The sequence below is a fragment of the Gymnogyps californianus genome, chromosome 5 (assembly GCF_018139145.2).
Source record: "Gymnogyps californianus isolate 813 chromosome 5, ASM1813914v2, whole genome shotgun sequence".
Classification (NCBI taxonomy): Eukaryota; Metazoa; Chordata; class Aves; order Accipitriformes; family Cathartidae; genus Gymnogyps; species Gymnogyps californianus.
Window position 1 is genome coordinate 66,525,263 of NC_059475.1, and position 22,876 is coordinate 66,548,138.

Here is a 22,876-nt window from a genome sequence, read left to right on the forward strand (position 1 = left end):
TGTGGCAGAGCCACGTTCTTGAGGGATTGGTATTTAGGTATTCCCCTCTCCCCTGGCCTACCTTTTATGTGATCACATAGTTTTTATGTAGGCATAGAGTTCTACACAACTAGGGCGGTGTAGTTTAAAACAAAATAGCATTTGTAAGTTAGACATGATTGTATCAGCCTTGTAGGCAAGTTCGTTTCTTTGAGGTATTTTAAGCTCTCTGCAGAAGACAATGTCTTTCAAACTAAAGTCTGCTTTCCTGTATTTTATTTTAAATCAGATTATTGGAAGAATTTGTAAATCATATCCAAGAATTACAGGTAATGGATGAAAGGATTCAGAGAAAGGTGGAGAAACTAGAACAGCAATGCCAGAAGGAAGCAAAGGAGTTTGCCAAGAAAGTACAAGAGCTGCAGAAAAGCAACCAGGTAAAATCTAAAGAGTATAGTCAGTGCTAAGCTGTGCAAGTTTTAAAAGCATCACATGCTCTATTAACGTTTCTTGGTACAGCGTGCTACTGTTTGAGATAAGAATAAAGAGGGTTTGATGGAAAACAATTTCCCCTGTCAAAGGGGGCTTATCTGCATGTTCCATTAATGAGTGTTAGCTATTCTGAAAGTAGCGAGTCTTCACAATAGTTTAAAGGAAGACACTAAACTTTAAGCAGTTGCGTGTACTTAATTAGTGGTTCTGAGTAGTTCTGTAGTTCTGAGGTACGGCACCTGGAAAGCTGATGCCTGCATTCACTGTGCTGCTTACTGAAGTAAATCTAGTGTTTCCTAAAGTACAGTAAATGGAAATCATGAGTTTTGTGTCCGTGCCTATGTTCTCCCAGGTTGCCTTCCAACATTTCCAAGAACTAGATGAGCACATCAGCTATGTAGCAACTAAGGTCTGTCACCTTGGCGACCAACTGGAGGGGGTAAACACGCCACGGCAACGGGCTGTGGAGGCTCAGAAGCTGATGAAATACTTTAATGAGTTTCTGGATGGAGAGCTGAAGTCTGATGTTTTTACAAACTCTGAAAAGGTAAGAGCTGTCAGCGGGATGAAAGCAGTTCAAAGCAATAAGCAGTACTGCCCTAATTACAAGCTGCTACCATGACTTACCATGGTCAGACTTCAAACCAGTGAGTGACTGACTTGTTAAAGTTTCATTGTTCTGAAATGTAAATTAACAACACTAGGCTGCAGATTGCTGATAAAGCATTTGTATTCATTGATGCTTAATGTGGCAATGTTGGCATTTTTCATTTTATGAAATTATCGGAGATTTGAGAAACGCTGGGAGGGCAACTTTAGAGTGCATACAATATCTGCCTTTTTCCTTTGAACCCTGTGCCTCAGATCCACCCTGTAATGCAGAACGTTTCTGAATACAACTTCTTTGTGAAACTTTACTCTGTTGGGTCAGTCCACTGGCCTTGGATACCTTTTTGTCACAGCATGCCTTTGGGCTTTGTATAGTCCTGTGGTTATGTCTCCACCCTCTGAATTTAGAGGAACCGGGCAGAAAAACTTCAAAGAAATGTTAAAGCATTTTGTTTTTCTTATGCTTCAGGAGTATGTTCATGAAGCAAATATAATCTGAATGGTGTGGCTAATAGAAGTAAACTGAAGGAAAAGTGTCCAGCTGTAAGCAAAAGGACACATATTAGATTTCCCTATGCAGTTTGAAAGATAAGTAAAGTTGTTGGTTTGGGGGTTTTTTTGAGGTGTGTCTTGAAGAATCTTCCCGCTCTCCTTAAATTCTGTGCAGTGATATGATTGTAGTCAGGAAAAAATTACAGTATGTGGGAACAGCAAAAACTTGGTTTGCACATTCAGCAAAAAATATGTGCTTGAAATGCAGCTCATAAAGGACCTGAGAATAGGTTAATAGTCATCCCCTCTCTACTGAGCTGAAGGTATCTCTCAGGGAAATGAAAAACTGATCATTTCATATAGTTGTATTCCTAAGAAGTCAGTTGCATAGTGACTTTCGATTCATGATCTGGGGATATATGGTAATTACCAGTTGATAGTTTGCCCTAATCAGAGAGGGAGCACATAAAAACTTCTCTGACTTCCGAGGAAAACAGAAAGGTTTCAACATAACAGAAGTTCTTCTATGGACATACTTTTCCAGATCTGCATAAGGTTTGGGTCCCCCGTCCCGTCCCCCCCCCTCCCCGCCAAGTAGAAATAAAATATGTGTTTTAAAAATATTTAATGGCAACGTGGTAAATAACAAAGCATAAGTTAAAGAGAATTATGTGTTGTCTCCTGAAGAGTCTCATATAGAATTCAACTTGCACTTACAACTTGAAGTTTCGTGATACTTTCTGTTGGAGGATCTGAAAAAACTGGTAGATAAATAGGGTAAACCTGGAAACTGGTAAGCAAATTAATCTTTATACACCCTGAAGAATAGTAAGATATTCAGCAAATCTGGAGGAAGACAAATGTAGTAAAGGCCAGAAGCCTTGTGCCAGTCTGCGGAGGAAGTGTGTGGGAACACAAACAAGATTTTCTGGATACAAATTATCTTACTGAGACTGATTTCAGTCAAGGTGGGTTAGTACTGTTCTGCAGCTTTTTGTCTCCTAGTTTAAACAGTAAGTAGAAGTAGTGTTTATAAAAGAACCTGCCTAGACAAGTGCTATCACATCTTAATGCATCTTTGAACTAAAGATAGTTCTAAAGTATGAGATAGTAACAAATATTCTTAAATATAAAACCTTAATGCTTTGTCAGTGTCTTCTGATCCTCAAACTGATGTGTTTTAGATAGTGTTTTGGAGGATGTTATGGTTTTTTGTACTATGCCATCCCTCACAAGTGTGGGTTTTTCTTTGAGACATTGAGAGCAGGGGATCCTGTGAAAGGAGAGGTGAGAAGAGAATTATAATGCAGTTATCTCTTAGGGAATTCATATTTTTCTCAGTAGTGTCAGTTATTAAACTCTGTCAGATTCCTTTTTTCCCTACACTCAAGTTGTTGTTTCCCACATTACTTTCTCCTAGCTGTACTGAGCAATTTCTGACTTACCATCTCTGTGAAGGTTTTTCCTTGCTGTCTTGTCCCATGTTATGTATTGTGTGTCTTCACCCTCTGAATCCTTATAATTTCCCTTGCACTGCCAGCTAGCAGTCCCTCTCCTGTACTGAAGAGTCTTGAAGTGAGCAAATCACTCCAGTTAAAACAATTAAACTATCAAAATTATCTAGCAGCTCACTTATTTATCATGCAATAGCATTGTCCTGTGTTTAATGTGTTTACTATTATTCTTACATCCTTTCCTCCGTTTATGTTCTGTACTCAACATTATTCCATTATGCCTTTTAACTTGTTCATAAAAATATCTTGTGTTAAAATTCTCTCTTGCCATTATTTGTCCATGATTTTTCAGATTTTTTTCCAGATATGTTATGGCCTTTAAGTTGTATTTACAGAATCTGTATTTATTTTGATTTAATAGTTTACAGAAGCCTGATTCAATTAAAAATGAAATATGTCCGGATTTAAGCAGAAACCATGGAAATTGATTTGTCATGGCTTCTGTTGTGCATAAGAAAAGGCCCTGAATTCAATAAAATCTAAGTTAGTTAACAGCTATTGTGTGAAGAGGAGACAAAGAAAATGTTGTAATGTTGTGTTTGTGGGGTGTTTTGTTCTTTTTTTTTTTTTTTTGTAACATGGGTGAATAACTACTAATATATAGACTACTCTAATGACATCGGTATTGATCACAATTGTTAGGTATTAAGGTTGCTGTAAGCTCATAGAAATAACTGCTATTTCATTGGATTTATTTGAGGAGCGTAGCTGCTTTTGACTTAAGAGGCTATTGTAAGCTGACAGTTCAAAACATAAGCTGCTCTTAATAAGCAGAATGGATATACTTTGAGAGCCACTGTTTTTGCTGAACAACCAACCTAGCGTGATGCCTGTGCTCTGTATTCTTACCTGTGTGTCTTGTTCTATTCTTGAAAAGTTTTAATCCCAGCCTGCTCTAAGTGGTGGGAGAACAGGATTTCATTACTTCCTTTCCTCTCACTCCAGTTCCCTGGAACATGACTAACAGGAACGACGAGATAAACTGCATGTTCTCCATGTTCTCTGCTGTGTCAACTTATAAAGGTTTTGCTTGAATGTAGTAGCTAGAGCTTTCATCGCCCCCTTCAAGGTGCCTTCCAGTCACCAAGACAGCATAATAAAGCCTGTAAAACCATCCCAGAGCTGTGTCTGGTTTGGGCCAGTCAACGCTGCGTGCTTAAATCCACTGAACTTGAGTTGCAACCAGCTGTGTTCCCCACGTTTTCAAATTGGTGTTTTCTATAGTTTTAGTCAGCCTAGCGAAATGGTCACTAAGCGCTACTGAGGTGCACTTCCCATGCTGATTGATCGTGGAAGAATAAATGATAAAAGGTTTTGCTGTCCAGGACAGAGCAGAAATTTGCATGCTGCATTAACTTTATTTGTTAGCTTTTGTATTCATGCATCTATTCCTATTTTGTAGATGCATGATTAACTGACTTTCATCTTGATCTTTGCTTTGGACCTCAGAGTTTATAATTTCTAATACAGCTTCCATTTCTCCTTCCTGGGAGAATGAGGTACTCCAACAATGCTCCTCTTTGATCTGCTTTCTCCCCTTCCTCCCCTCTCCATGCCAAGCATTGTCATGGCTTTTTTGGATACAGCTATACAGCTAATTTCATCAATTGTAAAGAATTCCCCAGTGTTTTTCCTGACATGTCTGATAGGGTTGCTAGCCATTTCACTTCTGAGTTCAACAGAGATCTCTTCTGGTTGGGTGTGATTCAGTAAGACTTTTATCCTAATCCCTTGTAAAGTATAATGTTGCAGTTCAGCCAGCTCTGTGTTACAGCTATATATTTTATTCCCAAATGAAAGGGTGCAAATTTTCATGAGATTGCTCTAGCCACAATTCTGATCTAATCAGCCCTGAGAAATCTTTGGTCTGCAAGCTGTATAGCTATGTTGGCATAGTGCAGTGATGAGCTATTTGTCCAGGTAGCTTAGACACCTACACAGGCATGCCCAATGTGAACGTATAATAAAAGGCTTTTTATCATGTTTTGACCTATATAATTTTATGTTAAAAAAACCCCAAACAAACCTTTAAGCATCATAAAAGTACATAGAGGAACTTCAAGGGCGTGATCTCTTCCACGGGTATATCAACTCAACCAGCTTTAGAAATAGGAACTACGTGTATGAAAATTGGACAGTGGAGGAGGAGGAAAGGAATAGCCCACAATCAGACCTTCTGTAATAATTCTGTCATGTTTTACTCTTAACAGATTAAAGAGGCAGCTGATATTATTCAGAAACTGCATTTGATTGCACAAGAACTGCCTTTTGACAGGTAAAATTCTATCTGAACATCTTTTAAAAAAAATAATCTTCACATAGCTGTAATTTTCTGATGCTTCCCCTGTCTACTTTTTTGGTGCTTTACTTAGTGATTCATGTAGCTTTTTGAGATGGGTTGTGTGCTTATTTCTCTCTCCTCTATTCTTGATTTTGTGTTCGCACACTCATGTTGTAGGATCATCTTTACATACACATCCTAAACTGCTTAACAGACTTTTAATGGGATAATTTTGCTGTGCTGACTTAATGCTAGGTTTGAATTAGATGCTTGTAGGTTTTTATGGATATAAAGCGTGTAACTTTTCTGTCGTCTTTGTTACATGTTTTCATTTTTAAGTAGAGTGCCTGTTACTCATAATCTAGGATGTCTGTGATTTCTCTTGTGATGTGGATTTGAATTTAATCATGGTATTTTTGTTGTTAACAGGTTTTCTGAAGTAAAATCAAAGATAGCAAGTAAGTTATCTATGCAGTTCAATCCATATTCCTATATTTGAATTGTTAAAGATGATTAAAGTAGTATGCAGTGCTGTCAGTATTACAGTTTTTGTCGGTGCTTGTATTACGTAGCCTGATGGATTTTTGTTGTTATCCCCTTTCTTCTCCAGGTAAGTACCATGATTTAGAGTGCCAGCTAATTCAAGAGTTTACCAGTGCACAGCGGAGAGGCGAAATCTCCAGAATGAGAGAAGTAGCAGCAGTTTTGCTTCATTTTAAGGTAAAAACTGAGGGGTTTAATTTAAATACGTAAATAAAACAACCCACGATACAATAAGTGCCTGTTTTAAGTGAACATATTTGTATGGGCACAACCGCCATGTCAGATAACATGTATAACTTCAAAAATACTGAGATGTTCCATCCCAAACCAAATGCAGGGGAATAAAAGAGGCAGATGATGATGGGGGATTGGAGGCAGTGTCAGTAGAGACCATTCTAAGATAATCTTTTCTTGTATGTGTGTGAACTGACTTTCATACTTGAATGTTGAAACCTGTGTTGTATATCCATGTAGAGTGGTGATAAGTGACGTTACATTAGGATTGTGACAAAAATGGTCTTGAAAGAGTCTACGCTTTTGACGAATCTATTTTTTTGTAATAACTTTTTCACAGGGATTGTATTTCCTTGATTTCATTCTATACGGAAAGCATGGAGAACCTGCTTTAACATTGAGTTGTTTTGCTCCTTCCATAGGGCTATTCCCATTGTGTTGATGTGTACATAAAACAGTGTCAAGAGGTAATGCATTTTGTTTTACGTGTATCTCTTTGGGTGTTGATTTATTTAGTTATATAGGTTGTTGTAAATAAATTATGAAATGTGCTTCTGAAACCCTAGGGTGCATTCCTGAGGAATGACGTCTTTGAAGATGCAGCTATTCTCTGCCAGCGAGTGAATAAGCAAGTTGGAGAAGTCTTTAGCAATCCAGAGACTGTGCTAGCCAAACTCATTCAAAATATCTTTGAAGTTAAACTTCAGGTATTTCAAACTTTAACATGCTGAAGTTCATTGAGGAAACTTTTCATCCAAAAATATTGTATCTAGTAATAACAATTAATGAGAATTTACAATATTTGTAACCTTGTATAAGGATGTAGAATCACAGCGGACTGCTCTGTAACAATTCAGACAGATAATCAAACCTATATCAAATAAAACAGCTTGTACTCTGAATCCAGTGCAACTGAACATACTCAAGTTCAATATGTAAAATTATAAGGGAATCGGTGTGTTCATTAGCTAATTCACAAGACGTCATATGCATATTTGATTTCTTCTGTATGTCCCCTACCAAGAATATGTCAGGAAAAGAAGTTTCACATTTAATAAGTATCTTTAATCTGTTCATTCTTGGAATTGGGTTTCATATGTAAGGTTAGCATTGAATAAGCAAAAATAACTTATGTTGTGAACACTGTCTCGCAGCTAATGCAATATTTATGTGAATGTCTGGAATAGTTGAAAATATTAAGTTTTCCATCCTGCGAATACACCTACTTAAGTGTGTAAAGTCAACAACACGACTATTTGTTGCAAAAAGCAATTTCCATGTAGATGTTATTCTCCTTATAGTGTAGAGATTGAGCTTGTGTTTCAACCCCGAACTTGTGTGTCAGTTTTTGACTTAGTATTTTATGGTAAATAATATTTTTGTCCAAATATTCAATGACAAGAAGGCTCTAAGCTTGTATCTGCTTTGTGTATGTATTATGATAAGCAAATATGTAGGCATCTCCTTTGCTTACTGTCAACTGCAGAAATGCCCCTAGGCCTCTGGTGCTTTTGATTCTTAAAAAGAGAGGATTTTGTGTTTGTTGGTCAAGCATATTTTCAAAGCAATCTGTCTTTTGTCTTTGCTTCACACACTACTGCTTTGTATTATTAAGTAATTTTCTTCTAAAAGATGCATTTAACTCTATCTGTAGATAATGCAGGATCTGTAAATTAGAGATTTAAAAACAAAGAATATATGAATTACCTTAAGTAAGATATACACTTTGCAGTAAAGTGCATATAATCTAGCAAGTAGTGAGTAGGACCTGTGGTTGCTAGTTCATCTTCTAACAGATGTACCCAAATTCTACAGAGTTATGTGAAGGACCAGCTAGAAGAACACAGGAAATCAGATGCAGAACAGTATCTTAAGAATCTCTATGATCTATATACAAGGTATTTATATATTGATGATGAAATTATTGTTGTAGATATTCTCTTGTAATAGATTGATTTATTATCGAGATGTAGGAAGAGAAGCCAAAAATGTAAACTTCTCATAAAAATTGAAAATTTTTTATGGCCATTAACCTTTACAATGATTGCTTTCCTAAAGAAAATCTAAAATTGCCATTATTATTTTTAATGGGAAGTATTTAGTATAGTGATCTCTGAGAGTAATTTTAAAACTGTGCAAAAGCCAGTCCTCTGCATCTCACTGCAACTTATTTGATTGCAATTGTACTGTATGTAATTAAACATGAATTATGTGAAATTCTTTACTTAAATGTAAAGCTGCTAGAAGTCTTAATCGCAATCAGGATTCCGTTGTGCTATGTACTTTACAAACATGTAATGCTGTAATTCGTACAAATTCAACCTTCTCCTCCTCTCCCCTTCTTTGTTTCTTTTGCATAAAGAACTACTAATCTGTCAAGCAAATTGATGGAATTTAACTTGGGTACTGATAAGCAGACTTTCTTGTCTAAGCTTATCAAATCCATTTTCATTTCCTACTTGGAGAATTACATTGAGGTGGAAATTGGTTATTTGAAAAGTAGGAGTGCAATGATTCTGCAACGGTATTATGATTCAAAAAACCACCAGAAGAGGTCCATTGGCACTGGAGGGTAAGCTTCTTCTGTGAAGTTTCATACTTTTAAAATGGAAGGGTGGCGGTAAGGGGAGAAACATAGTATTTGCCATGTCAGATGTACAGTGATGAACTGCAAAAGAGCAGGCTTCTAAATGACCTACAGCTTTTTATAGTTTGCTATCACTTTATGTTAACTTCTGCTAAAAAGTATATTGCTCTCAGTACATGTGAAAGGTGATGCATGGTATTTATACGCTCATGGGAAATGAAAAATACCAGTTAAACCTATGTTTCAACTTAGGATCCAGATCCACAAAAGGACTGAAGCAAAATTAAGGTACCTAAAGCATGTATATGTGTGTATCTAAAAGCATACATTTTTTTTCACCTGCCCAGGTCTTGTGGTCCCCTCCCAAGACCTAGGAAGGGGAAAAGACCATAGCAATGTCAGTGAGAAAGCTCTTAATGAGCCCAGAAGATGCAATGGACTTAGAGAAAGGTAAAACAAGACTTCATTATCCTCAGGGTAGAGAAACTCTAATAAAGAAGTTGTGAGAAGTGGGAAAGGAAGAATTAAAACTTGTGTGAAGCAGAGGTGATAAGACTACTGCACCTTTCAAAGAGCTACTGGGTTCAGTGTGGCAGGAATGAAAAGTGATTTGGAGAGAACAGCAGCAGCAAAGTAATTAAATGAATTAAAAAAAGATGAAAATTTAATTTTCTTGGGGAAAATTAAATTGATTGTAGTGACTGACTTTATGGGTTGTTTTATGCATGGAAATGTGTTGGAGCATGCTTGACTAAATCAGGACTGCTGAGATAGTGGATGAGGATGAGAGGATTTGTGGGCGTGGATGAGATAGAAAGCTCTCGTTAGTGTTTTGAAAGTACAATGTGACAGAGTGTATGGAGGCTAAACTTTGTCCACAGAGCATAAGTGCCATAGGATTCAATTGAAATTACTCTTATTCCGCAATGGGGAATAGCTGGTCCCATGGTGTGAACGTGCCATCGTAGAACACAATTGACCATGGGATCAGAGGTGGTAGTTTTGCATTTACTGGCAATTTTTTTTTAAGCTTGCAAGACTGTCTTAATGCTTGCATACCCTAAACTGTGTCTTGGGTTCTGTTTTTTTAAGTTAACAACTAAAATATCCTAAATCATTGTTGAATTTGAGCTTCCAAATTTCCATCCAGTGAAATCTTCTTTTGGTATATCTTTGTTCTAGTATTCAAGACCTGAAAGAGAGAATAAGGCAACGTACAAACTTACCATTGGGGCCAAGTATTGACACACACGGAGAAACTTTTCTGTCGCAAGAAGTGGTGGTTAACCTTTTGCAAGAAACTAAACAAGCTTTTGAAAGATGTCACAGGGTAAGTTTGCTTCCTGTGATCTCCATTAGTGATATAACTTTGTGCGTGAAATTAAATCCTAAGGTTCAATTTTCAGTTGATAGGAAGAAAGGAAGGACATTATTAAACAAATTAATTCTCTTTTGTATTCTTCACTGAATCAGGGCCATGGTGGAGGCTAAGGGTTTGTTTTTTAAATGTGGATTCAGTTGTATTTTGTGGTTTTTAATACTGTCTGTTTTTGGAAGAAGTGGGAGGGTTAAACCTATTGTCTGCATGGTTTTTCTTACTAAATTAGACCCAAGACTTGAGAAGTCTTTAGTGTAATTTTTTTTCCTGCTTTAAAAATACAGAGAATAGTTCAACAGTTGTTTTTCCTGTGTCAAGTGCCATTTCCTCTAGCATTAGAGAATATCACCAGTAAAACGCTGAGAGGAATAATCTTTAACATGGTTTACCTTGGTAACCCTCTACTGTTCTTTGAATGCTTTAGTCTAACAAAAAAAAGTGTTTTCCTTCTGATTAAATCACTGGTTTTACTGCCTGCCAATTACTGTTTGTCTGATACTTTAGTGTAAATGAAAACCCTTGAAATTTAATTGGACACTTAAATGCTAGGGATTTTTTATTAGCTAACTACACTGATTTCTGACAAATTTTAATGCCTCTAACATTCTAAATTAGCTTAGTGCAGAAAAACTTAACATTTTAGATATTTAAAAGTTTTAATATCTTGTATACTTAGAGGGGCCAAAAATATAACAAAATACAGATACAGCACTGTTACCTGTACACACTGGGATGACCACCTTCCTAGTGGTGAAAGTCAGTGACTGCAAGACAAGCAGGTAGATCATTATTTTTCTCAATATGGTAGTTGCTAGAAATGGTTGTTAAATTAATGATATAAACTAACTTTTTCTAATTGTGTACAACTTCTTGCTTTCCCTTGCTTTCCCTTGCTTTCCCTTGCTTTCCCTTGCTTTCCCTTGCTTTCCCTTGCTTTCCCTTGCTTTCCCTTGCTTTCCCTTGCTTTCCCTTGCTTTCCCTTGCTTTCCCTTGCTTTCCCTTGCTTTCCCTTGCTTTCCCTTGCTTTCCTTGCTTTCCCTTGCTTTCCCTTGCTTTCCTTGCTTTCCCTTGCTTTCCCTTTTTTTTTTTTTTTTTTTTTTTTTGCTTTCCCTTGCTTTTTTTTCCCTTGCTTTCCCTTGCTTTCCCTTGCTTTCCCTTGCTTTCCTTGCTTTCCCTTGCTTTTTTTTTTTTTTTTTTTTTTTTTTTTTTTTTTTCCCTTGCTTTCCCTTGCTTTCCCTTGCTTTCCCTTGCTTTCCCTTGCTTTCCCTTGCTTTCCCTTGCTTTCCCTTGCTTTCCCTTGCTTTCCCTTGCTTTCCCTTGCTTTCCCTTGCTTTCCCTTGCTTTCCCTTGCTTTCCCTTGCTTTCCCTTGCTTTCCCTTGCTTTCCCTTGCTTTCCCTTGCTTTCCCTTGCTTTCCCTTGCTTTCCCTTGCTTTCCCTTGCTTTCCCTTGCTTTCCCTTGCTTTCCCTTGCTTTCCCTTGCTTTCCCTTGCTTTCCCTTGCTTTCCCTTGCTTTCCCTTGCTTTCCCTTGCTTTCCCTTGCTTTCCCTTGCTTTCCCTTGCTTTCCCTTGCTTTCCCTTGCTTTCCCTTGCTTTCCCTTGCTTTCCCTTGCTTTCCCTTGCTTTCCCTTGCTTTCCCTTGCTTTCCCTTGCTTTCCCTTGCTTTCCCTTGCTTTCCCTTGCTTTCCCTTGCTTTCCCTTGCTTTCCCTTGCTTTCCCTTGCTTTCCCTTGCTTTCCCTTGCTTTCCCTTGCTTTCCCTTGCTTTCCCTTGCTTTCCCTTGCTTTCCCTTCTGTAGGGTCAGATTTTTTCATGCTTGGTCTGAAAACAATTGTATGTATTGGGGTGGAAACCAATGCTAAATGGATCTATGTATATATGGAGATTTTTAGAATTACAGGTGTATAACTTCTGTGTTATGATACATACTGCTAGGGTTTTGTTTGTGGTCAGTGCAACTCACTATGCAAAAGAGAAGTTAAAAGTGTCCCTGGCTAACTAATTGTAGTATTTATATCACGTGACAGATGTGTGCAGATACACTGTCTGTCCCAACTGTGACTGCTTTAGGAAAAATAAGTTGGTAATTCTGAATGTAACTGTATATGGCAACACTTCAGTGTTTGGAAACCTCTGTAATGGTGTTTTGTTGTTGGGGTTTTTGTTTTGGTTTTTTGGGGGGAACACAGCAGAAATCTTTGGGCGTGTTGTTATGTAAATTAACTTGAATTGCAATAGTAATCTTTCTTACTCCTAGCTTCATAAAGTCTTCACATAATTCCTTAAAAACGAAAGCTGCATTTCTTATGTGCAAAAGCCCTGTCGCGTTTTTCTTTAGAAAAGGGATTTACTGACAGGTTGCTGTCCAAAATCCCATGTTGCTTACAGCTTGTGAAGGTACAGATGCTCTGTGTATATGTGGGCGTTACTTCACTTAATAAAAATCTTCATGCTCTGTTGACTCCAGCTGAATTGTGATAAATGTAGCTGAGGTTCAGTCTGTATTATTTTTTTCTGCAGTACTGTGGCAGTGATAAAAGAACAGCTGCACTGGGTCAAACTGAAGGTCCGTCTAACCCAGTGTCCTGTCTCTGACTGTGGCCAGTGGCAGAAGCGTAGTAAAAGAGGAAAAAAAAGTCAGGGCATCGATAGAGTCATCTTTTCTGTATACATTTTCCCAGCATCCAGTGGTATGCAGTTTAGGTAATTGCTGAGATTACATCTGGACAACTGTGTTTTAAGGACTGTTAATTAATATCTTCCTTTATTATTGCTATTAGAAGCTGTTTATACTCTTGCTTTTTGTAGCATCCTGTGGCGTGCTAGCTTCAGTTTACTTGTTAATGCTGAAGGGTTTATTGATCCTAAAGGCTGTTCCTGAATAGTTCTCTGTATGGATACTTTTCATTTAGAATAAAATTCCAATTATTCTGGAATACTTGTTACATTTTAAGCTTATCCCCTACGCAATATCGGATAAACTTTCAAACGTATGTAGAACTGACCTTTAGGATAAATTTTTTTCTTTTTCTTTAAAGCTGTCTGATCCATCTGACTTACCGAAGAATGCTTTCAGAATTTTTTCTATGCTTGTAGAGTTCTTATGTACTGAACACATCGATTATGCATTAGAAACAGGCCTTGCTGGTGAGTATAATATTTTCTGAGCATTTAATCTCATTGGCCTTTTTGTGCAGATGATCTTTGCAGGTCCTTGCTGTGTCTTATTGATTGGCCTTGTTCAAAATGTATTGGTTAAATGAAATTTGTTTTGTGTATTGTATTTGGGAGTCAGCATTTAATGTCTTCTAAAGTGTAACTTCCATTTGGGGAATTGATGCACAGATGGAAACATGCTACTGTCTTCAAAAATATTTGTATCACAGAAGTTGGGACATCAGCACTCCCTACCTCTTTTAATTGTTCTCTGTGCCATAGCAGGAGAATATTTTTATGTTAAGGCTTAGCGTCTTACGTTTTATAAGCATTCCATGCCTGGTTGTATACCTGTGCATTTTAAAGAGTGACAGTAAATAAGACAACTGCTTGTATTAAAGAAGTTAAAATCTTGACAGTGAGAACCTATCTTTCCTACATGAAAGCATACAACTCGTGTTCTGAAGAAATACTTAAATTGGCTGTTCCATTTTGCTTTTAGAAATTTTAAAAGCAAGATATTTCTGTGCTTATGGTTATTACCTGATATAGCTATGAGAAGTATTCTATATATGGCACCATGGTAAATTTTTGAAACTCTAAGCCTGTGATTTAAGCATTCATGGAAAAATTCTGCATATTTAAAAAATCATCATGCTAATTATAAGAACTGCATATCGTTACAGTCCTAATGAAACCGTCTTTGCTTTAGGCATTCCCTCTTCTGATTCAAAGAACGCAAATCTTTATTTCTTGGATGTTGTCCACCAGGCCAATACTATTTTCCATTTATTTGACAAGCAGTTCAATGATCATCTGATGCCATTGATCAGGTACCTTATTTTGATTAACATTTCCTTTGTGAATGGTCATTTTTGGTGAAGAAAGCAATTTTTTTCATTCCTCCTCTCTATTAAGAGGAGTTTATTCTTGGAGTGGTTCAGCTTGATGTTGTGGGAAGATAAAATACTGTAATGGGAGGGGGAAGAAGGGAAGTTAAATTGGTTCCTTGGAGAACTAATGGGAGAGAGGGAGCTCCAAGAGTATTGATAGGAAGGAGAGACAAGTTGCTCCTTAGAGACCTCGCTGCTGTGTTACGGGCCAGGACTAGAGGGGGTTTGCGGCTGTGCCTTGGGGTGAGCTGGCGATATCAGGGCTGCTGAGACTCCTGGGGGTACCTATCGGGCTCTGCAGAGGGAGCAGCTGGCCATGCCTTGGGAGCCACACGTGAACCACATGAAAGCTGCATGCTGTTGGGAGCCACGGGTTGGATACACTCGAGGTAGAGCGCACTGATGTGCTGTGAATTAGTGTGCGTGAAAAGCTGGCTTTGCTCGCTCAGCTGCCAGGGGCTGGCAGCAGCGGAGAGGTGCTGCTCAGTAGGCACAATGCTGCCTGAAGTGTGTTACGGTACTGCCCATCAGCGCTCAGCAGATCCTGCTCAGGGTCAGATGGCTATTCAGGCTGTTGATTCGTTGTTCTGAAGCCAGCTAACTCCATCTAAATTAGTCCTTTCTGATGGGATGGGAAATCTACACAAAATCCTTTTGTAAGCAGCAGACCCAGCAGACAAATTTGTTTTGATATGTTAACACTGTCACGCACTCAACCCTCTATACTGTTGCAGTTCTTCTCCTAAATTATCTGAATGCCTTCAGAAGAAAAAGGATATCATAGAACAAATGGAAGTGAAGCTGGATATGGGCATTGATAGGCAAGTAGAGATTGAAACTTTCCGTTTATCATTAATTCTTGTAAAACTCCTCTGTGATGTGTGTTAGCTTTCCTTTTAAGGATGAATTATTTCTGAATACAAAAATGACTTTTTAATTTAGTTTTCTTTTAAATCCATAAGTATGCATTATTGTGTATAGGAAATTTAGATTTTGTTTATTTAGAAGGTCGTATTTTCCATGGCAGATTTCTGACCCATAAATACTTCTGGAAGGACGTTAAAGGATTTTTGTTATGTTGAAAGAGTGCAATAATTCAGTTTTACCTTATTGTCTCAAACTACTTTTTCCTACTTCAAAAGGGAGGAATGATGATTGAAATAGGTTAAAGACTTGCAGGATTTCCATTAGGAGCAAAGTTTGACAAAAATAGGTTAGATGATTTGCTTGAATCTGTGCAGTGCTGTGGATTAGACCTAGTCATAGAAGTCTGTAGACCTGGAATAATTTGATTCTGACATTGACTTGCTTTGAGGTTGACTGACTCATTTAATCTTTTTTTTTTTTTAATAGTTCTCCAAATAAAAATGAGGGGATAGCTATAAAAATTGTAAATTAAAATCATAGCTGTCTTACAGAAGAGGAAAATAACAAACTAACATGCTTAATATTAGGAAACGGAGCTGCTGTGCAAAGCCCTACTTTGGTCTGGGAAGCATGTAGTGTTCCCATATTTCAAGGTGGCATTAGTCAACCTAGAACATGTTACCTAAGCTTTCTGTGCCTGTTTGCTCTCTGCAGTAACGGAAATAAGCCATCCTGTGGGTAACGAGGGCCACTCTGGAAATTATTATTGAGCTTTTTGTAAGGATCACACCGTACTGGAGAGGGATGAGAACAGCACTGCATAGGAAAAAACAGGCATTGCATTTGTGTCCTACTGGTTATTTTCTGCAGAGAGATGAGGAAGAGATTTGATATACTATTTGCACCTACGTTTTCTGTAGGTGCAAAAAGAAAGGTGGAGATAGGGGATGTGTAAGTGGCCATTGAGATTTTAGCTGCCTCTGCTGGAAGTGACCTTAGAGGTTTAAACACGAAGTTTGAAATACTTGAACCATTGAGGCCATAAGCTTAGATCTAGACAGATACAGGTCGGTCATCAGCATTAGAATAGTTTGTAACTGTTTGTGTAAAATAATTAATCCCTTAAAAGTGATAGTAAGACTTAGGAGAACAAGTCCCTGTTGGAAAAAGGTACGTTCGAAGGTTTGTGGATGAAGACTTCAAAAAAATTTGTGCTTTGGCACATATAAAAGAGATTAGTTTTGAGATTAATGCTACATGTAAAATGTATTTGTGTGCCTGCTTACATGTTGCTTTGTGGTGCCACTGATGCTGTTTAGAATTGATTGTCTTGCTTAAAGAAATGATCGAGTTTAAAAAATAAAAGCAAATTTCTAAACGTTGATGGTTTCAACATTATCCAGTCTGAAACAGTCCAATAGCAGCTTCTTGAATGCCATTCGTGGCAATTGTCTGCCTCTGTAAGAGTGATTTATTAGCCAAACAAAATTAGTTCAACTGATTTTCTTTCAGTCTGTATTCTGTGTAAACAGCCTTCTGGGAGTATTTATTGAAAATGGAAATTGAGGAGAATGCAAGATAGAATTTCTTTAAATTTGTATTGGTATGTGGATTGTTGAATGAAGTACACCTGAAATGCAAGTCTGAGCTCTATGCATAGAAAAAAGGGAGTTTATTCCCTCTTTGGATACATATATTCCTCTCCCCTTCACCCCAGCTTGAATCCTTCAAGGCCTGTCATGGTTTTGACTGTGGTTTTTTGGGGAGGTTGGAGGGGTGAGAGGCATGAAGAAAAGGGGAGAACAAAAAAGGAGAGACAGAGGGAGGTTCCTGGCAAAGGTAGGCACTGAGAGAGGTATGCAACCTCTCTTGGCTGCTTTGCTGTTTGACCTTTGGTTTGGACTTAAAGTAAACCAGGGCCTTGACCTTAGATAATGTTCTGAAAAGATAAATCCTGTAAGGGAGAAATAAATGACACAGTAAAACTCTATTAGGTTTCTGAGAATAAAAAAAATACCAAGCTCTGGCAAAGGAAGAGGTTTTTCCTTCTTTGCCCCCCCCTCCCCCCCGCCTTTCATTTTCCAAGTGTTTTCTGATGCTTGCTTCTGAGTAATACGCAATGTGATCTAATTCTACTAAACTCTTTGGAATGCTTCCTTCAGCTTTCTGATTTCCTCTGCATTGAAGAATGCTATCTAATTTCCCTGAAGAGCTGGATTTGAATGGATTACCTTACAATTAATGTGTCCCCTTTAAAACCAGCTGGCCAGCATGCTGTGTGCTGTGCTCCAAGACACTGAACTTGGAGGAAAGAGTTTTTAGGGCTGTTGGGGTTTTTTTGGCTGATTCTTCTTTTTCTAACTGTTTATGTAAAATCAAGCATATCTTCTCTATAGAGTTGTGTTGCAGCTTCAGAAGGGTGCGTATGTGTGTGCGTGCATGTCTGTTAAATGAAGTATTTCCTTTGACATGTCCTAGCACCACTTGCTTCTTATAATAAATGTTTGCTTTTAGTGTATCTTCTGCAGATTACTCAAATGTTAAGTAGTGGGGTTTTTTCCTCATTGCTTTATGCTGCTTACTTTTGGATAGAATCATATTAGTATATGTAAATATAAAAATCAAGGAAATTAAAACGTTCCCTTCAAAACCCGATCTGTATTTGTAACTTTAAAGGACACTGAATTGTATGATTGGACAGATGAAGCACATCTTGGCTGCAGAGCAAAAGAAGACAGATTTTAAGCCAGAAGATGAAAACAATGTTTTGATTCAATATACTAATGTAAGTAAACTAAGTCCCAGCTCATCAGTATAGCTTCAAATGCTCATGAGTGTTATCAAGTACAAGATGTTCCCTACCAAACACACATTAGACAACATGTGCATTTGATTAATTTACTTAGCTATTCCAGTTCGCACTAAGCACCTCCAAACTCTGTTGTGGACTATTTTCTCAGGCTGAAAAGGAACGTTAGCAGTTTTGTATCTAGTGTCAGACACAAATCAGTAGGCGCTGGATGAACTGTCACATTCTTTCCCCTCCCAAGAGGCCCAGATTTGGAACAAGGTTTTTAGCTGATAATTAGCTTTAAGCTATCAGTTTCAGAAAATCAGTTATCAGGTAGTCTCTAGTTGCTGGGCTGTTTTTCCCCTTAGAATGGCAGGAGCATGACAAAGCATCATGGGTACGGCATGAACATTCTTTGCTGCACAACGTTGTCTCTACCACCGAATCTGTCTGAATCCCAGCCTACGGGCTGCTGAGAAGCTGTAGTGCTGGGTTACACGAGGCTTTTGTTAGGGACCAATGCAGAGAGGAGTAGAGAACAAACTACAGTCAATGGGAAGAAGCGTGAGCATTGCCTGAATGTCTGCAGCCAGGTGGGAATGGGAGAAGTGGAGCAGTAGGACATAGAGTCTGGTACTGTGAGGGAAGGGTGACGATGCCTGCGTGGCTGTTGATTTGGGTTTATAATTGCAGCTGACAAGAGGTTTTTAATCACTTCCCCCTCCCCCCCCACCCCTTGGTTGATCATTGTTTGAATTAAAAGCCCAAATTAAACTTTTCTATTCTGAACTGATATGAACTATAACTTAATTTAATGTTATCTTGCATCCATCTTTCTACTCGTGTTTTTGCATCTTTGTGGCAAATAAAAAACTGTTGGAAAATTATTAATTGGAAAATGGTGAATTTCAATGATGTGGGAAATTTAAAGACTTAGTGACTGATGTTCAGCTTATGATGTGGAAGCCACTTTGAGAACAGCTTTCTAGAAAGTAAGTTACCTAGTTTTGGTTTTTTTTTTCTTCTTTATTTAGGCTTGTGTTAAAGTCTGTGGCTATGTTAGAAAGCAGGTGGAAAAGATTAGAAATTCTATGGATGGTAAGAACGTGGACACAGTTTTGATGGAGCTTGGAGTTCGTTTTCATCGACTTATCTATGAACACCTACAGCAATATTCCTACAGTTGCATGGGAGGCATGTTAGCTATTTGTGACGTGGCTGAATATAGGAAGTGTGCCAAAGACTTCAAGGTAAGCAGGTACAGGTTGGTGATGTACAGCTGTGTCGGAATTAGTAGCAGGACTCTATTTTTAATCAGGCATTTTTTCTTCGTAAAAATAGTTTGTTTCTGCTTGAACATCACCATTTTGTATACTGATGTTATATATTCTGTTACTATACCAGCAGTTCTTTATCATGTCCTAAAGAGCAGTTTCCTGATAGCATTTTATTGCTTGCAGGCTATGTGTGTGTATTGAAGAAGTATTGAGTTTGCATTATTATGTGTTCTATATATAACTTTGCCTGTGTGCATATCTCCCTACAGATGTATATGTGTGTGTATCTATATATATTTATGCACATGAGGAGAGAATGATAGATGTGAATCCTCTGTCGGGAGGAAGTATTTTGAAGATCTAGATGGACATTGTGTTATAAGACTTGCAACTCTAACTCTTTAATATCTGTGTTTTTCTTTCTTTTCTCTTAACCGCAGATTGCGCTGGTGTTACAACTCTTTGATACCTTGCATGCACTTTGCAATCTTCTGGTTGTAGCCCCGGATAATTTAAAGCAAGTTTGCTCAGGAGAACAACTTGCTAACCTGGACAAGAACATCCTTCACTCCTTTGTTCAACTGCGTGTTGATTATAGGTCTGCTCGTCTTGCTCGTCACTTCAGCTGAGAGCGTGGAAAGAAGTGTAGTACCTTTGGGCAGGCCTCAGTTGTTAGAAAGCACAGGGAATGATTTCTTACCAAACCATGGTTGTAACTTCTGTGGGATAATGACTGTTCAGAATAAAGCAGCAGCCATATTTAAACATGACTATGTAGAAGGTGAGCAGAGAAAAATCTGAATGATATTTCATGTAAGCTGAAGTTCTCCCAGTGAAGAATTTTGCAACTCTTGCTACTGATTTTTTTTTTTTAATTGGAAACATGTCAGTGTAGGAAAGCAAGTGGTGCATTGAAAGTATTTTAGTCTTCAATATTGAATTATCAGATACCATTTGTTAGACTTGAACTACAGAGCATAGCGTAGGTAATGGATTACATAGAATAGACCAGTGTAAAAACATTCTTCATCAATTTTAATGACTTAGACTTCAGCACAGCTAATCGTAATCAAATTATCTTTGATTGGTGTTTCTAAGTCATTTCTTTCATTTAAAACGTTATCCTGCTCAATGTAATTTCTTGCTCTAATTAATTAGCTTGGAATTTCTTTGAGATGTAGGAGTAAAAGCAACACTATCCCAGAAAGATGTAATTTATTCATTGTGTGGCATTCTAAACAGAACTAAAGTGGTGAAAAGTTTCGGGGTGGTTTTTGGTTCTTCGGCTTTGGGGTTTTTTGTACCTAGTAGTCAAGGGCGCACCGGAACGTATTGGCGTTGTATGATCTGACATTATTGTTTCTGTTTGATACCAGCACACTGAATTTTATGTATGCTCCTAAAGTAAATGCAGCTGCCTTGCCTAAGGCATTCTTATTACAAGGTAAAGGTGCCCATTGTTGGGTTAATATAAGAGAACTTTCTCCTGTCTCTTGTTTTGTATGTAAATAAATTCAAGTTATAACGAAGTGAAAGGATAAAATGTAGCCCAGTTTTTCATATGTGGGAGGAATGGACAGCGGCTGTAGCAAAAACCTAGAGTTGAAAATTCCTGTGCTGAAGATAATTGATCCTCAGTGCCTGAGCAATATAAAATGTTGAAGTGCGCAAAAGCTTCTCTTCCGCTGATCATAATTTTAATATTGGAGACAGGCTACTCTTGTGTCTGTCATGCTCCAGCGTTTATTCAAGGTCTTTCTGAGATGGAGCCATAGTGTGCATATAGTGAATTGAAGCAACAGTGATGTTTGAAACATCTGGGTTAGCTTTTCCACAAGCAGCTGAAAACTGTTGTAAATAGACCTTTGTTCAGAGTGAGCTCTTGTGGAAAACAGGTTGGAACTGCTGTGGTTTGTGTCTTCAGTCTGACTTACGTCATCCCTGAACAAATCATCTGTGACACTTTATTTCTACTGTGGGCTCAGCGTATTTTATGGAAACTTCTTTCTCTCCCATCTTCAGAAGAGCATTTCTATAAATTTACTTTATGGGCCAGTCAAATAAAATTATTTTCCTCTTTTGTTAATGAATTCCCAGGTGTAGTCAATATTGACAGACTTATGTGGAACTTCTCTTGGTTAGTTGAGGTTCTTCTGCTTCATTTTATATTTAGCAGAGAATTATATCAGTAAACAAAAGAACGGATGCCAGACTGTCTCAGCGTATTCGGGGAGACTGGCTGCTTTGTTGAGCTGCGTAGCTCTGTTCCTTGTCCATGGCAAAGCCACAAAGAGTTTTGGACACTGGAGGAGGCACATGCTTGTACTGCTGCCATTTTTTTTTTTTTTTTCAAAAGCTCTGATGTGAATTCAGATGATACCTCTCTGTTACCTCTGTAACTGAAAGCCAACAATTTTAAGGCTGTGGTTTTATTAACCAATACAAAATCTTTCTATGAAAAAGTGTCAATTTGTAAACACTTCAGAACAGTGAACATCATCTTAAGGTTGCAGATCACAGAAGTGCTTCAGAATTTGTTGTATGATTGTTTGAATTATTTTAAGGTTGTATGAAATGTATTTACCATATTTCTTGCTTTATTAGCTGTGTTTTCCATGCAGATGCTCAGTGCAATATTTTCATTATGCCTGTTAACAGGAGGCAGCAAAAAGTAGGTGAATACTTAAACTTAGATATGTAAACTCTTCCTCAATAAAAAGAATTCCCTCCAGACACTTTTTTCATTTCATTTCCATGTTCTTCAAATATCTTTATACGCAATTGTATAAGCCCTTCTATTTAAAAAAAAAAAAAAAAAAGAATAAAAGTAATTTTACTGACCAAATTTATCACTGGTGTGAGCTTTCCCTTTCCCCTTCATTTAAGAAACCTCCCCATGCGCACACTGAAAGAGTTTCTGTTTCTAGAGAAGCCTACATTGTCGGTGAGTTTACTTTACAATACAAGTTGGATTGGGATGGGGTGGGGAACTATAATTTTCACACATTTTTAAGTTTAGAGCTCTTATAGCATGTAATTTGGGAAAATATTTCCAGTGGTTTCTGAATACAATAAAGTACTATCCAAAATACAAATATGCCTTTTAATGTTCATGTAATGAGTTAAAGTATTGCCTTTCTAATGTTTGCTCCTAGAACGCAGGCATTTAACAGGCTGGCAGCCAAATGAATGCCTGAAAGGAGGTGTGTATGTGTGTCTGTAATTATGTTGTCTACAATTGGTGAAAATGGCTTTGCAGTAAACTGTTGTAGGCTGGAAAATAAGCTGTGTTTTTACAAGTCCTATAATTTATTAACGTGATTTGGTATTGTATTCTGTTTGTGTGTGCACAGAGGGCAGGAAGGAGTTGGTGTTCTGTAAGAATACTTCTCGACACAAATAAAAAAACCTGGGAAATGGAAGTGCTTGGGAAAATAACATCTAGATATTTAGAGATAGAGGGTAAGAAGTGAAGAAGACACGAACTAGAAGGATATGGAGAACAAGCAGTTTTAATGAAGTAGCATAGCACATGGAAGGAGGAGGTTAAAATGTGATTATAGAAACCTGACATACACATCAACCTAGGAGAATAAGTAGGATTGGAATTAAAACCTCCACAGCTACAACCCACCCTGAAATGAAGTGAGCCTCCAGAGGAGGGGGAGTGGATAAAATACTTTGCCGTGGAGCCGTTCGCTCATCTTGAAACTGTTGGATTCAACCGGAAGAGGCTATCCGCACAGGAGCGTACATCTGCTGTGAAGGATAGGTAGGGATGCTGTG

The 22,876-nt window shown here is 37.8% G+C and overlaps 1 protein-coding gene across 1 annotated transcript in view; it reads left to right on the plus strand.

The window, feature by feature from the left end:
• Positions 1-22,161, plus strand: part of EXOC5 (exocyst complex component 5) — a 30,508-nt gene extending 8,347 nt beyond the window's left edge. Inside the window, exons 3-18 of the mRNA XM_050897503.1 lie at positions 269-416; positions 824-1,018; positions 5,297-5,361; positions 5,797-5,825; positions 5,978-6,087; positions 6,567-6,611; positions 6,711-6,851; positions 7,960-8,042; positions 8,507-8,716; positions 9,914-10,061; positions 13,145-13,253; positions 13,975-14,095; positions 14,890-14,976; positions 17,699-17,807; positions 18,848-19,063; positions 19,531-22,161. Coding sequence (XP_050753460.1) covers positions 269-416; positions 824-1,018; positions 5,297-5,361; positions 5,797-5,825; positions 5,978-6,087; positions 6,567-6,611; positions 6,711-6,851; positions 7,960-8,042; positions 8,507-8,716; positions 9,914-10,061; positions 13,145-13,253; positions 13,975-14,095; positions 14,890-14,976; positions 17,699-17,807; positions 18,848-19,063; positions 19,531-19,719 — 2,005 coding nt within the window. The 3' untranslated portion in view covers positions 19,720-22,161. The remainder of the gene's footprint in view (positions 1-268; positions 417-823; positions 1,019-5,296; positions 5,362-5,796; positions 5,826-5,977; positions 6,088-6,566; positions 6,612-6,710; positions 6,852-7,959; positions 8,043-8,506; positions 8,717-9,913; positions 10,062-13,144; positions 13,254-13,974; positions 14,096-14,889; positions 14,977-17,698; positions 17,808-18,847; positions 19,064-19,530) is intronic.
• Positions 22,162-22,876: the final 715 nt, after the last annotated feature.